The sequence below is a fragment of the Paramormyrops kingsleyae genome, chromosome 22, assembly GCF_048594095.1.
Source record: "Paramormyrops kingsleyae isolate MSU_618 chromosome 22, PKINGS_0.4, whole genome shotgun sequence".
NCBI classification, from domain to species: Eukaryota; Metazoa; Chordata; class Actinopteri; order Osteoglossiformes; family Mormyridae; genus Paramormyrops; species Paramormyrops kingsleyae.
In genome coordinates this window covers 3,723,586-3,740,354 of record NC_132818.1, presented here as the reverse complement: position 1 = coordinate 3,740,354, position 16,769 = coordinate 3,723,586, and the positions used below count along the sequence as shown (strand labels likewise).

General features: G+C 43.5%; 1 protein-coding gene across 3 annotated transcripts; it reads left to right on the top strand.

Moving 5' to 3' along the window:
- Positions 1-1,886: 1,886 nt before the first annotated feature.
- ush1ga (Usher syndrome 1Ga (autosomal recessive)) lies at positions 1,887-15,461 on the top strand. Of its 3 annotated transcripts, none has more exons than XM_023816509.2 (4): positions 1,887-2,186; positions 11,876-12,329; positions 12,501-13,288; positions 14,170-15,461. In XM_023816509.2, exons 1-4 carry the CDS (start codon positions 2,023-2,025, stop codon positions 14,171-14,173), a joined length of 1,410 nt encoding a protein of 469 aa, XP_023672277.1. In that variant the 5' UTR covers positions 1,887-2,022; the 3' UTR covers positions 14,174-15,461. The 3 variants fall into 3 exon arrangements, with proteins under 3 accessions (XP_023672277.1, XP_023672275.1, XP_023672276.1); XM_023816507.2 differs by having other exon boundaries at positions 14,164-15,461; XM_023816508.2 differs by having other exon boundaries at positions 12,501-15,461.
- Positions 15,462-16,769: the final 1,308 nt, after the last annotated feature.

The following is a 16,769-nucleotide window of genomic DNA, read 5'->3' as shown; positions in this document are numbered from 1 at the left end:
CCATGTTCCACACTTGCCCTCTCGTGAGTGAGTTACCTGTTTCTATTTAAGTGCCTGAGTTGCCTCTGTTCTTTAGTTAGTCATTGAGTGTGGTGTGTTCCTGCATGTTGGAAGTGCTGCCCCCCTTGGGTTTTGTTAATATTTTGCTTCTTTAATAAACCTGCTAAGTTAAGTGGCTCGCCGCCTTCACTCCTGCACCATGCCCCGCCCCCTTTGCAGTCCAAGGCGCTTCAGGAGCACAGGGCAGCGCCTCCCTTGCTGTGCCGCTCTGACCTCACCTGTCAGCGGGTTTCTAACTTTCATGAGGCCCTCTCTTGCCCCAGCCCCTGCAGAGGAGCTTCTCTATCTGAGCACTTTTCTACCTGGAGCCATGACCTCCCCCTTTTTTGTGAGGTGCATGCAGTTCTCCACAGGCATGCAGAACTCGGCATAACACTGGCTCTGAGAGAAACTCCTGGACTTCACCTGCTGAAGTCAACACAAAGATGTCTTCTGGCGATTTTAAGTTGGACAAGCTTTGGAAAATGATTTATGGACAACCTTAGGAAAATGATGAACTACAGTCTCAGTGGCACAGCAACTCATGTGCCCACTGCAGTTTTCATTGCGCTACATTCATTGTTTTCAGATTATATAAGAACATAAGAAAGTTACAAACGAGAGGAAGCCGTTCGACCCATCGAGTTCACTTGGAGGAAATTAAACTTATAATTTAAAGTTGCAGGATCTTATCAAGTTCACATTTGAAGGAATCTAGGATATTGCTTGCAATACCTCTTCGGCAGACTATTCCATGCTCCAACATTCCATGTTGGACCACTTCTAAAGCAGCGATGTCCTTTTTGAAGGAAGGTGATCAAAGCTAGACACAGCATTGAAAGGGAGGTCTTACCAGGGGAATTACCTCCCTTGATTTAAACTGGAGATGTAGCCTAGCATCCTGTTTGCCTATTTCCTCGCATTGGCAAGAGTGAGACATGGAAGTTTCTCCTAATCAGCTCCCTTAATTTCAGATGAGCCCATAAAATATCTTTACTTTATATTTCTTCTCTCTACATGGGTTACCTTTCTTTTGTCTTTGTTATTAATAAGCACCAATTGACTTACAGAAATTTATAATAGTGGGGAAATCTTTCATGGAAGCTGACATTTCTTTGAGTGCTTACATTGTTTTGTAGCCTATATTTATGTATATATATATATATATATATATATATATTATCCTGGATAGTGTCTTTAAAATAAAGTGATTCTTTTTATTGCAGAAAAAAACGAGGATAAACATATCAGTACAAAACAATTCTGAACAATGTAGCTTGGTGACTATGAAAATATATCCACTGTTATTCATATTGCACTGCTGCCAGTTTATTACAACATGACATGACATACTGTAGGCTCCTGCAAGGCATTCGTTCCTCTCTAAGTAGTAAATCTTCTTAAGTATTTTTAACAATCAGCATAGTAAACTATAATTACGTTAACGTCAACTTTACATTGATTGTATACTTCCCCATCGTATAACACGAAGTAAATCATAAGTCAGTGCATTCTAGGCAGAAAAAAGACATTGCTTTATTCAGTTGACTGAGATGAATTACAGCTGTTCACGTCTCATCTCAGTATTTTCACATTTATTTGTATTTATTTTTGATCCGTGAAACAATTAAATTGTCAAAATTATACAATACTTTTAAAAAGTTCATATAAAACCTATGTGTTTTTCATTATTTTGAATAGTGTTTTGCTGCAAATAGCCTCCATGCATACAGGTAATAACTGGGTTGCATGAAAATGGAATAACGGGGACCATTAACGCGCCTGTTAGGACCCGGGGGATGCTGTGGGGTATCCCTTCATCGAAACCACTCCCCATTTAGGGGCGTCCGGGTGGCCATAGAGACAGGTCGGCACCTCACCGCGCTTTAAGCCGGTCGATCCTTCTTGGATGGGGGGCTAGCTCTCCTGATTCTCCTTAGTGCCAGATGGTCGACTGTAAGGGGGAGAAGTTCGCCAGGCACAATGAGCGACAGGTACCACAAGGCGGCCCGGGACGGGTACTTGGACTTACTGAAGGAGGCGACACGGAAGGACCTGAACGCTCCCGACGAAGATGGCATGACACCTACGCTATGGGCCGCTTACCACGGAAACCTAGAGGCTCTGCGTCTTATAGTGGGCAGGGGGTGAGTGTGGCAGGTGTTTGCGGTTGGTAATCTGACGTGGAGCAAAAACTTTCGCCTTTGGGGGGTTAGAGGTGATCGGGGGGCGGTGGGTTCGGGACCCACTGTGCGTCACCGCGACCTTTAGTGAGGACCACCCAATATGATAGCGGCTTAACGTCATGCCTTTAAGAATATCACGTTATGCCAGACGCTGTATTAAAAGGTGTGTCTTATAATGCTTTTGACATTTATTGTACATCTGCAGTTTTGTGTCTCGCGCACTCTTCGCCATTTGGTTACATTCCTGCTGCAGTTGCCATTTTTTCTTTTCTTTTTTTTTTTTTTGCTCTGAGGCTTTTCGTAGGGAGATTATAAAATACCCAAAATATCAAACGGTGTCACAGCATGGAAGTTTAAGTGATATTACGCTCGTTCTTAATCACCCTTCTGGAGTTCCCATTAGAGCCGGGAGAACGTGTACTGACTGCCTGCGCATTCCCCTGTCTCTCACGGCGGGTTTGTGTGTGACACACTGTGCGCGTTAACAGGCATGCCCTGCAGTCACGGTTACGCGCAAAACAGGACACGCGTGTACCCGCGGATCCCACTACGCAGGGAAAACTGTCGCCGTTAGACGCGCCTTTAGCAGGCGCAGTCGGCATAGCAATGAAAGTTGCAAACATGGAGAAGGTGATATTGCATATTGACATTGTCTCTATGGTCCTTTATCTAAATGACAAAATAATCAGTTTAAATTATTCATGACGTTTCATAAAGAAATATAAACAACAATACAAGGAATATTTCTTTACGACCCGGGCAGTGTTTGCAGGCTCTGCTGAGATTTAAGTACCGTGCTTTCTGGAGATTTATCGTTATATTACCCGTGACTGTTACACTAAAGTTCTCATGGTCGGGATTAAATTGAAGCAAAAGGTCAGGGCCTGGCTGGAGGTACTGAGTCCCGATTTCCCCTGCAAGCGAAGAAACTAACACCAGTCTCAGTATCTCCTTCACTGTTCATACAGTGAAGTGTGCATTTATTTTTGCAGTATCACTGTAAAAATTGTCACGTAAATTAACAGTAAACTACTGGCAGCAGAGTTGCCCATAGTTTGTTAATTTTACAGTTCATCCACTGTAATCTACTTTACAGTATGTTACTGTTATAATGCCATAAAGAATCCCAATACTTATCTGTTTGGTTGAAACAAATCCTTTGTCTGGATCGGTATTTTCTGGACCTGAACTTTTCACCTCAGTCTGTAATGGATTACTTTTGGAACTTGTGCAACACTGCATTTAAGTAGATTGAACATGGGTGCTGTTGAAATTATAATAATAAAAAAGATAATTGCAAACTACTTAAATTAGTTTATATAACATACAATTGAACTATGAACGTAAAATTCATAACTGTTCTTAGATAAATTAATTTCATGTAACCACTTGTCTTAAAATTAATCACATCCAACAATACGTCTTAGTGTAGGGAGGTAGATGGATGGAGAGAATTTATTCAGGTTTTATTTAAGATATACAACAAAGTAAATGTTACGCATATCATGTGATTCTTAAGGCTTAAAATTAAATGACTTTTACTAATTAGTACTGCAGTTAAACTTACTTAGAAAAAGCTTGTGCAAAAACTTACAAGGATTTTTAAAAATAAATTCTACATAGCATCTTTTTTCAGTGCACCATTAAAATAACAGTGAAATGATGCACCATTGACTATAGACCAGGCTTTTTTATGGGGGATAGCATGTGGCTCAGCAGACTAAGAGTCTTGTCCTGTGGTCAGAAGGTTGCCAGTTTGTGCCCAGACACAGCAGGATAGTCACATCTCTATGGGCTCGCCAGCAAAGCCTGGTACTGCTTTGCATCAAATGTTGATGAGGTTACACTACTCATAAGAAATAATTTAAATTTACCCCAAAAAGCAACTGCAAATTGTTACCTCATTTTATTTGAGCAAATTCTATAGGTTATTTTTTTCATTGCATGTACTGAATTACAGTATATTGCAGTATTTTATTGGAAATAGCCAGGTGCCCCTAAATATTGCCCAAAATGCTTCTTTCTACAGTATTATACTGTTTTACTGAAAAACAGTATGTTACTATAATAATTTCACTGTTTTTCCACAGCATTTTGTTACAGTGTGTGTATTTACTGCTGAACCTGTGCATTTGGATACGTATTGCTTGTTGGTATGAGAGGATTGCCCCTAAAAAGAGTATTATAATACTGCTCTGGAAAAAATTAAGAGACCACTCTATATTGTTTTAAAATCTGCATTTATAAATCCTGGCTCTGCTGGCAGAAAGCTACACTGCACGGCAGGCTGCTTCCAGACAGCGGTATAGAAGCAGGAGACACTGGCAATGACCAATAACCAGCCAGGTAGAGGGCAGAAGCAACTTTCCAATGCCAGAGATGATCGTCAGCTTATCCGGTAGTGCCTCATAAATTGGAGGATGACCTCAAGTGACCTTCAAAAACAATGGGAAACAAAAAGTGATGTGAAGTGCACTGCTAGGATAGTTGGAAGCAGGACTGAAGAGCCATAAAGCAAGAAGAAGCCCTTCATCAGTGAGAAGTAGGAAAAAGCCAGGCTGGAGTTTGCAAAAAAAAAAAAAAACATTTTACAAAGACGCATACCCATAAATTGAGAAATGAGTAAAACTGAAATTTTTGCTGTGGTCTTTTACTTTTTTCAAGAGCTGTATATCTGATTCTTTCGCCATTTTATTATCACCGTATGTCGGGCGTCAGCGATAGTTACGTTGCAAATCTTTTCCTGTCAGGTCGGCATGACAGCCCATGCATGCTTCAGTGCTCATGTGAGGATGGCCATGAGAGAGTGAGAGATAGCTGGTCATTCCCATGAGTCCCCCATGAGTCATATGAAACTGGACCTTCATAAATTGTCTTTCCAAGGCAATTCTCTTTTAAATTACCCTTGACCTTGCATTCTTCACCTTGCCGTATACACACCAGGCGATCTTGCAGTGAGAGCCGTATACACACCAAGGCGATCTTGCAGTGAGAGCCATATACACACCAGGCGATCTTGCAGTGAGAGCCGTATACACACCAGGCGATCTTGCAGTGAGAGCCGTATACACACCAAGGCGATCTTGCAGTGAGAGCCGTATACACACCAGGCGATCTTGCAGTGAGAGCCGTATACACACCAAGGCGATCTTGCAGTGAGAGCCGTATACACACCAGGCGATCTTGCAGTGAGAGCCGTATACAGACCAAGGCGATCTTGCAGTGAGAGCCATATACACACCAGGCGATCTTGCAGTGTTTTTCATTAATGCTACAGTTTGTAACTGTGCTTGACTGCTGACTGTTTATCAGAGAATTTTTATCCCCTACAGTGTCCCATATCATATAGCTGTCCTTTGGGTGATTGGCTTCAGGTGTTTCTAACCGGAAATTGCAGGAATGCTACATTTTTGTTCTTTTTCACGAGGAGCCACAGCCAGACATACAGAACATTAAGTGGCAGTTTCCTCCATAGGCCTGTTAAAGTGGTATCGTTACCTTGCCTTAAATGTAATGTGATGCGGTGCCCATGGCATCGGTGGACAGAGTGCTTGAAGTTTTGAAATCTGTTATTGTTTCGAAAACCAGTTTTAATCATAGACATTGTGGAAGTCATATTTAGCAGTGAAGCCATCCATCCATCCTTAAGAACATAAGAACATAAGAACTATACAAACGAGAGGAGGCCATTCGGCCCATCGAGCTCGCTTGGGGAGAACTTAATTAATAGCTCAGAGTTGTTAAAATCTTATCTAGCTCTGATTTAAAGGAACCCAAGGATTCAGCTTGCACTACATTATCAGGAAGACTATTCCATATTCTGACTACACGCTGTGTAAAGAAGTGCTTCCTTAAATCCAGTTTGAAATGTTCTCCCGCTAATTTCCACCTATGGCCACGAGTTCTTGTATTTGAACTAATGCTAAAGTAACTATTCGGTTGAACAGCATCCAAACCAGTTAGAATCTTATAGACCTGGATCATGTCCCCCCTCAGTCTCCTTTGCTTGAGGCTGAACAGATTTAGCTCAACTAACCTTTCCTCGTATGACATTCCTCTAAGACCAGGAATCATTCTTGTGGCCCTACGCTGCACCTTTTCTAAGGCCGCAATGTCCTTTTTAAGATATGGTGACCAAACCTGCACACAATATTCTAGGTGAGGTCTCACCAAGGAATTGTATAATCTTAGCATTACCTCCCTTGACTTAAACTCCACACACTTGGAGATATACCCCAACATCCTATTGGCCTTTTTTATTGCTTCCCCGCACTGGCGAGAATGAGACATGGAAGCATCAATATACACACCAAGGTCTTTCTCATAATCAGCTACCTTTATTTCAGTAGGTCCCATAAAATACCTGTACTTTATATTTCTGCTCCCTACATGGAGTACCTTACATTTGTCTATGTTAAATTTCATCTGCCAGGTATCGGCCCAGTCACTAATTAAATCAAGATCCTGCTGTAGCTGCTGAGCTGCTAGTTCAGTATCTGCTACACCACCCACCTTGGTGTCATCTGCAAATTTCACCAGTTTACTGTATATATTGATGTCTATATCATTTATGTAAATTAGGAACAATAGTGGTCCTAAAATTGAACCCTGCAGTACCCCACTATGAACGCAGGCCCACTGTGACATTGTGCCTCTTATACTACTCGCTGCTTCCTATCTGTTAACCAGTTATTAATCCAGGTCGCTACAGTTCCTAAAATACTTGTCGCTTTGAGTTTAAGTAAGAGCCTCTTGTGGGGGACAATATCAAAAGCCTTTTGGAAATTTAAGTAGATGACATCATAGGCCTTCTTATCATCAACCTCCTTTCTTATTCTAGTCCTTGTCAGATTTGTCGGGTAAAGCAATATATTTATATTTACATTTATATTTTTATTTATATCTGGTCCATTGTGAGGAACACAGCATGTTCCTCAAACGTCCCTAACTAATAGTCTGTCGGGGTCTAGTATTCAGCTGTTGATTTTAATTGACAGGACCCTGATTGGATTCCTGCTTCTAATGAGGTGGTTTTTGCCTCATTGTGTGTGTCCTTTGTTCTGGCAAAACAGCATGGTGTTTGCTTTATGTAAGAGCCATTTTATAAGGGACAAAATCACCCCTTTATTAGCAGGGAAACAGTCTGACACAATAGGCTGCCTCTCAGTGCAACCCACTGACCTCAATTTCAGATTTGCCGTCAGCCAAGCACTGGGGCGAAGGATGCGGATTTTAACCCGTGTAGAGTTGGAACAGGTGAGTTTTGGATTTTAAGCTCCTAGTCACTGCCCAGGAACACTGCAGCCTGGTGAGATGAGGTCACTGTGCTCGGTTGCATGCTGGTGTGTTTTTTAGCATATTTCAGATGTTTTCTGATCTCTCATTCTAAGTCCAGTTGGACCTGTCACGGTCATCAGGGGTCACCCTGCCTTCCCGTCTAATGTAAGCTTAACCAGAAACAAAGCCTCCTCCCTGCCCCAAGATGCCCCCGAATTCTACACACCCCATTTGGAAAGGTGGGGAGCAGTCTCATTTCGTGGTATGGTATAATAACGTTAATGGCCACCGTTGCCCTCGACGATGAGACTAGCCACAATGATGGGATGGCCTGGCTGACAGGTTTATTGGTGGAGCAATAGGGCGAGAGGCAATTAAGCGATTGTAATTTGAGGAATGACAGACAGGAGGTTGAAAGGTCACTGTGAAAGATGTGGGGGCAATGTGAGGCCCCCTTCCACTGCCTCCATATCGATCATGCCCTCGCTCTCCCATATTTATTGCACCCTTTTGACATTTGGCAAAGGGAAGTGAGCTGAAACAGACACCTCAGGGAATAAATCCACACAGAGCAAAACCTGAATGTGCTGTATAAGGAAGTGTACGCCTATGAATGATATTTGCAAAGAGATAGAGTTATCGCTTTTGAAAGATTGTTTATTTAAGCTGCAATGAAGCAGGAACTGCAATAATGCCACAATTCAATGTGAAATGATTACAACAAGGCAAAAAATGTTAGTTTGTGGTTAATTAATACATAAGTAAGACTATAATACAATATTATTTCTGCCACATGGGTAAAATATCACCAATTGAGTAAGTCTTAGTTACAGTACATACTGACCTTATGTTTGTTCATTATTAATAAATTGTGACGCACACATCTTTTTTCTCAAGCAGTTACTATATGTTACTATATTTGTTAATTCTGTAAACTTTGCGAACTACTGAAGGAACTATTGAAGGAACAAGTAATGAATAACACAAATGTTATCTCATGTTTGTTCATTATTAATGAATCGTGAATCGTGACCCATTTTTTATCTCAAGTAGCGACTATGATTCATGATTTATATTTCAGTAGAAACTAAGTTACTAATAAGTTTTGTTCCCCTTCGAGTAAAGTGTTACCCTTTTATTAGGTATCTGTTCACTTTGTGTTTTGTGGGGTTTCATCTTTTGTGAGGCTTAAAAGGAAAAGAACAAAAGATGCCCCAGTGTTGATTATTGGGTTAATGAGGGGTGGAATGTGGCTTGGCAGGTTAGAGCATGGTGCCCACGATCGGGAAGGTCTTCACATCAGATTCTATAGTCGGCAGAGTCATTTCACCATTGAGCCCTGAGCAAACCCCTTAACCTCACTGTCTGACTCTGCTTTCACAAAAACATATGTTGAATAAATCAAATATAAATGAATACAGACATTGCTAGCAGAGTATGATAATTGGGGGGGGGGGGGGGGGGGTAGAATGGGGGTCTCATTTGGCACCACTAGGATCATAAGGAAGTGATGTCATGTCACTGCCACTGCTGCAGCCTGTTCAGTTGTCATTACATTATTGTTACACAACTAATTTTTCATTTCACAATTTACACTACAGCGTACGTAAATCACGATTCTGTTTAAAATTAGGGCCAGCTGTACATTTGGTAAATATTACACATTGCACCTATTTTATTGTTTCCCAACTGCGTTATTCCAAACATGACTGAGTGATCATGCATGCAGTACAAGCTAGGCTAGTTTCATTATCTCAAGATGGGTAATAACCCCCTTTAGTGTTCCAGATTGTTTGTGATTAATAAAACAAAAAAAAACTCCCTGTTTTTTCTTATTGACCCCCCCCCCCCAAAAAAAAAAACAAAACACTGAGGTATGAACTGAACTGTGGTTCAAGAATCATGGTCTGAACCCAGTCGTGGATTTGGAGAATCGATACACCCCTACTTGTTAGGGATGGCCTTACAGGGTATGGGGGCACGGGCGGAGAAAAACCTGTCCTTCATTTTTTATCAATATTTTCACTGCCTGGTGAATTTCACACAGGGTTAACCCAACCCATTTCTGGTAATACGCAGCTCTGCTTCACAGCAAGCCCGTGAAATGTTCATGCTCGCGCTCTCAGCCTTCTGCCAGGCCAGGCAGGGGCACCACCCAGCTGCTCCGCAGCTGCATGTCACCCCGCGATGTCCCTTAAACGTGCTTCCTTTTGAAGACACCCCAAACACATTTAGCCCCAGCTGAGGGGTGCAGGTGGCCTAAACTGCATCTTGTTTATGTGTAGTGGGTGAAGTAGGTGAGCGGGGGAGATTTATAGAGCAATTCAGATGATGAGGCAGTAAAACACCTGTGGTCTGTGTCTGTGTCTGTCAAAATTACAAAAAGCTCATTTTAAGCATTATTCAGTACGGGTTCACTGTGAGGTTGGAGCCTGTTCCAGGAAGCACGGGCATGAGACAGTGGCCACTCTGGATAGGATAAAGGTTTATCGGAATCCATTGTTATCAGTATTTGTTAGTCGTAATGTTATTATAATAACTTTATTATTATACTTACTGATAAAGCTATGTGGGTGAAAATATAATTGATCTTTGATGCTGACTAAATATATGAGGTCTACAGCTGTAAAGCCATCGTAAGAGTGTCACGTTTAACAGGCTGTATATGAACGTGATCAGTGAGCGGGGGGAGCTGCAGCCCTGTCATGCTGCCATCCCACACGTGACCACCGCCACTTCTGGGGTCATGTGACATTCTGTCGGGGTACCCTGAAAGGTGATACACAGAGGCCTCCTGGTGACCTGTGAATATGGCACTGTTAGTTTGGGCAGGTAGGGGGGATCTTGATGCCTGTGTGTCATACCCATATTACTCTTTTTTTCTGTGCCTTAAGGAGTCTGAGAGATAAATTATACATTCCTCACTGAGCAACATCTAATCAGACTGTAGTAAGAACATTGTGAAAGATAATAGGTGTGGCCTCTGCGGAGCTCTGCATGTTATGGGCCTGGCTAATGTGATCGTTTCCTCAGTTGTCTGGGTAATTTCCCTCTGTCGTCTCCCTTTGTGAAACAGAGATGTTTACTTTATGATGTGTTCTTTTCATTCTGATTGCAAAATATAGCAATTTTTTTTGCTCATGTGTGTGTTTAATTTTAAACTAACTGCCAGTAGTTTACTCAGGTAATGTAAAGCTGGTGTAGCAGTAGAGCAGCTTAAGATATCTATTTATTACTTGTGCATTTCCTTAGCCACTTATCACTCGCTTTGCATGACAGTTACTAACATCGCCCTCTCCTGGACAGTGGTAAAACACCATTGATCTTATCTGAGATTGGATACAACTCTCATAATTTGAATCATTATAAGTGTGTGCATGATTATGAGATCTTTATTCTTTTTGTATAGCCTTGCAGATAATGAGGATGTTCCTTAATCTTGTTATTAACTACTTGGAAAAAGATGTAGGAAACTACTCATGCCCTCTGCCAGTGGCTTTGTGAGAGTAATCAGGGCATGAAATGGTGAAAGGCCACTGGCTGCCAACATTGGATTTCAAAATACAGGACTTTTTTTGGCTGGGGGAGGACAAGCAAACAAACAAATAAATAAACAGTTCCTATTTATGTAATGACAAAATATTAAGATCAGTTTAGGTGTATTTGGTATTTTCGATGGAACGCTGTACTGTCATGTCCTGACATTTTGACACCTGCTAAGTTAGCTAGCTAGTTCAGTCAGTATTCATCTGGCCTGCCGGCCTGTGCAGAGAGCAGCTGTGTACACCCCTTGAATCGGGTTGTGGGTTGCCAGGTTACGGTGATGGGTTGAAATTATATAAAGTGTGTGGGTTATGTGTCTAGAAGGTGTTTTATACAGTAACATCAGACAGACATACACAAGTTATGGATCTGTGTATGATGATTATTCAAAATAAAACTTTGAGGGCTATGCAAATTATTGGAGTTTCTGGGGAGAAACAAGAAGGCGAGAGGTAGCTGGGAGACGGCCTTGTGATACAGGAGAAACCAGAGAAAAATGGAAGGGAGCTGGTAGACGGCCTTGTGATACGGGAGAAACCCAGGAAAAATGGGAGGGAGCTGGGAGACGGTCTTGTGATATGGGAGAAACCCAGGAAAAATGGGAGGGTGCTGGGAGACGGCCTTGTGATACGGGAGAAACCCATGGAAAAATGGGAGGGCGCTGGGAGACGGCCTTGTAATACGGGAGAAACCCATGGAAAACATTAGTGTTTATATGCTGCTCATGCAAGTGATTTTGGGAGATACAGATGTTCTCTTCCCCCATCTCCCACGTAGCTCATTCCTGTGGTCTTTACATGGTACTCCTGCCCCCTCTACTCCTCCTGCAGGGGTGACCCGGACAAGTGCGACATCTGGGGGAATACCCCACTCCACCTGGCTGCAGCCAATGGGCACCTCAACTGCCTCTCCTTCCTGGTGTCATTCGGTGCCAATGTGTGGTGCTTGGACAATGACTACCACACGCCTTTGGACATGGCGGCCATGAAGAGCCACATGGACTGCGTGCGCTACTTAGATTCCATCGCTGCCAAGCAGACGGCACTCAACCCCAAGTTGGTGAGCAAGCTGAAAGATCGTGCCTTCCGCGAGGCCGAGCGCCGCATCAAGGAGTGCGTGAAGATCCAGAGGAAACACCACCGGCGCATGGAGCGCAAGTTCCTCAAGGGCGAGTCAGAGGCCTCCATCTCGGATGCCATGAGTTTCTCCAGCTATGCCAGCAGCACTCTGAGCCGCAAACTACAGCAGCTGGGCACCTCTGCCAACAGTGTGCCATACTCCCAGGTATGTGAAGGCTGAACCCCCAGCCTTTAAACTAGACCCCAAGTCACAGCATTAGATGCTTAGATGTATGGATTCAAATTTCACGCTACGTAGATCAATTTGGGTCACAATATTTACTAGGCACAACAATCTCTGAAATAACAGCATGTTGACTTTGCACTCTGTCCACAGGCCACCCTCCATGCTACGGCCAGAGGCAAAACTAAGATCCAGAAGAAGCTGCAGAAGAAGAAACAGGGGGATGGAACCTTCAAGATCTACGAAGATGGACGCAAGAGTGTGCGCTCGTTATCGGGTCTGCAGCTGGGAAACGATGTCATGTTTGTGAAGCAGGGCACCTATGCTGGCCCCAAAGACCGCTTGCGGCGCAACGTCCGCGACATGTTCCCTAGCAATGACGATGCCATCTCCCGTGCCATCAGCGAGCCAGGCCTTCATGCTGTGGATGCCGCCTACTCGGAGGTCAGTGCAGATTCTGGTCGTGACTCACTCTTCAACCGGCCCGGCCTGGGAACCATGGTTTTTCGACGGAATTATGTGAGCAGCGGCCTGTTCGACATTGGCTCCCGGGATGAGGGCAGTGTGGCGCGACGGGCAGCTGATGTACACCTGCGCAGCCGACTGCTCCGCTCACCAAGCCTGGACGACAGCATCGGCAGCGCCGGCAGCCTGCAGGAGCGCAACCTGCAGGAGCTACCCTGGGAAGAGATGGAGCTTGGCCTGGATGACGATGAGCCAGAGACCACACCCTTGGAGGTCTTCTTGGCCTCCCTGACCATGAATGAGTTTATCCCAGTGTTCCGTAGGGAAAAGATCGACCTGGAGGCACTACTGCTCTGCTCTGACCATGACCTCAAGAGCATCCACATCCCGCTCGGGCCCCGCAAGAAGATCCTGGATGCCTGCAAGCGACGTGCAGAGACTATAGAGGACCCCGATATGATGGAGGACACTGAGCTGTGAGTAGATCCTCGGCACTGAGGTGCTTCAGGGGTAGATGGGGAAACAGTTTTTTTCTAGTCTCTTAACCACTTTCTGACTTGAACAAGTTCTATTGGGGTTGGTTATGGAAATATCATCGCCATCATCCTATTATCAGTGGCTATGCTAACAGCAAGTGAAACACCAAATTTTAACTGAAATTGTTGGTGTAGCCTTCAGAGGGCTTGCATGGACTGTAATCTTGGAGCGGAGGCAACTAACTGCTCACTCCATTGTGACGTCACAGTCTTCCCATCAACCGTGCCAGAGGATCGTTTCCTATTCTTGCCTGATTCCAAAGATGTACCCATTGACATCTAACCCCCACCCTGTATCCCCAGCTACCCCTCTGGCCTCTTTTGGTATGTCACAGGAATACGAGTGTACAGGTTTCACTGAATGAATGAAAATGAAAAACACTGTCTGGATAACAGCATGGGATACATGAATAAATACAGTTAAAAAAGAGAGACAATACTGTCACCAGAGGGTGGGGAGGTTCTCATGGGAAATACCAGATGCCTTTAATATGAGCCCCTTATATTGTTGGGTAGAGATACCTGGTGGATGGGAGGGACAGTTTACAGTGCATCTGACTAGATGTCCTCTGGGGTTTAAGGTTCTGGGTCCCAAGAGAAAGATTAACCGTTGTAGTCTCAAAGGTACTTAAGGTCACTGCATTCCTGGTGGAAATGTCATTGAACTACTTTAGTAAAATATTGCAGGATATATAGATATATAAAGGTGCAGTTTGTCTTGGTAAAGTCTGTCTTCTAAGCAACCAGATAAAAAATGGCTGATGGTAATCCTGATATAAATCAGATTTTCCACTGAGATGATTGTGCTGTTTGAGTTTCAGATAAACTCAGATAAATAGCCTGATTTGGCCGTATGGGACAAGCACCGCTGCCAAGGGTGATGCCAGCAGCTGCACTGTGTGTCGCTCGTGCTGGTGCCTGTCCAGCCAGTGGCAGGAGGGGGGTTGGGGCGCATGGAGGAATGTAGCGAGCCAGACTGAAGCTTGACGCCCTGGACTACGCCAGTTGGACTGAAGAAGCACATCGTGGAGATGGGGGGGTGGGGGGTGTTCTTCTCACCACTGCATGAATATCGCCTCAGTATATTTGCCCCTGTGGGGTATGGATACAATCCTCATTGTGCCTGTGTTTCAGGAAGCATCTAACACTGGGTATTTCAGTGTGTTTGTAGATTTACTGTATGTAAATGTAATCCTTTTATTTTCGCAATTTCATTTATCCACCAAGCTGCCTGACCAGATGTGTGATGTGTCAGCTGTGTTGCTGCAAGATGTTTACAGACATTGACCTCAGGTCAGACCTCCATGGTACAGTGTCACCTGGGGGATGGTGGCTGGCTCATTAACTCCTGTCACTGTCATTTCACAGAGGTGTCACTAAGGGGTATGGATCCCTGGAATGACACTCACCCGTTTCTTACACAGATAATCCCGCCAAACCCCATTTTGACCAAATGCTGACATCCTCACACTAAAGGCCAAGGCTTGCAGCTCATGACCATAGTTTACATGCTGTCCAGGTGTAGTGCTTGAGAAAACACAGTGAAGCCTTTGCTGTAACTTTCACAAAAATGAAAGTTGTGAGATCGAATGGATCAAGTCCCGTTTTACAGGGACCTGGCTGAGATGCCTTGTGTTTTGTAAAGATTTTATTAAAAACCTTTCCATGGACAGTCCCTGCAAGAGTGATATTCTGCCTCTTATGTCCTGCCTGTGCTGTACCATAACATGTTTCTGAGTGTCTTCTCGCCGTATGTATGAGTTTCTGTCCAGGGTCATTTCCTGAAAATGGTTGCCTCTTCTCGGCTCCTCTTGTGTCAGGATTGATGTCAGGATTGTTTAAAACATGTAGTCCATTTACTACATTCTGCGACACCTACTGTATAAAGCTCTATACCTCCCCCTGCTGTAGGTTATTGAACAATGTAGGCAGCTTGATATACTGTTTTCCGTGTTGTTCGGCATTGTGTAAACCCTTTTTACAACCAGTGTCTTTTTGTAATATATATTTATGGTGATCATTTAGAAGGTCAACATGATATATCTTTTGTTTTATAATGAAGACTATCCTTAATGAGCAGACTTTATTAAAGATGTCACATTTATCGATCCAATACTGTTTGCAGTATTGTTCTTTAGGTCCTGGAGTTCCTTATCCGTCTTTTATTACTCTTCGCTTCAGTGTCTTTACACACTGACTGGCATTTACACATACACACACAAACCCCCACAGGAGTGCCTGGAAAGGAGGTGACTGAAGCTGGAGACACAATGAGGTAATGTGGTGTATCGGTGAGCAGCTGAAAGTGATCTTCCTCGGGCTATTTGTGTTGTTTGTGTTGGATGTAGGGGGTGACTGGGGGAGCTGAGTGACAGGAGGCTTCGGGGATTTTGATAGGCTGATCTGAGAGAGGGGAGGGGCTGACTGTGCTGCCAGCTCTCATACTCGGATGTGAGGATGGTGCAGGAATCACATAGCTAATCTACCTCCCTTACTGCTTGGTAAAGCTCCCTGTCTCACTTTTCAAAATGCACTTGTGGGGTTTTAATAAAGAGCCTACCAAGAATATTCATTTATTTTAACAGCCACTTTTATCTAAAGTGATATGCGTTTTTGAGAGCTTTTGATGGCTAGCCAATCACTGGATAAAGGCCTTGCTCTGGGGCCCAATGGCAACGCCACTCTACCAACCCTCTAGCAGCACAGAGGCTACAACGGGATCTTGAATTAATTAGCAACTGAGTTGATATCTGGCAGATGAAATTTAACGTAGATAAATGTAAGGTAATCCATGCAGGGAGCAGAAATATAAAGTACAGATATTTTATGGGTTTGACTGAAATAAAGGTAGCTGATTATGAGAAAGACCTCAATGTGTATGTTGATGCTTCCATGTCCCACTCTCGCCAGTGTGGGGAAGCAATAAAAAAGTCCAATAGGATGTTAGGTTATATCTCTAGGTGTATGGAGTTTAAGTCAAGGGAGGTGATGGTTTTTTGGTAAGACCCCACCTAGAATATTGTGTGCAGGTTTGGTCACCATACTATAAAAAGGACATTGCTGCCTTGGAAAGGGTTCAGCATAGGGCTACCAAAATGATTCCTGGTCTTAGAGGAATGTCTTATGAGGAGAGGTTAGCTGAGCTGAATCTGTTTAGCCTCGAGCAAAGGAGGCTAAGGAGGGACATGATCCAGGTATATAAGATTCTAACGGGTCTGGATGCTGTTCAGCCAAATGGCTACTTCAATTTTAGTTTAAATACTAGAACTCGTGGCCATAAGAAGAAATTAGCAGGAGAACATTTTAAAATGAATTTGAGAAAGCACTTGGAATATGGAATAGTCTTCCTGTTAGTGTAGCGCAAGCTAAAACCCTGGGTTCGTTTAAATCAGAGCTAGATAAGATTTTAACAATTCTGAGC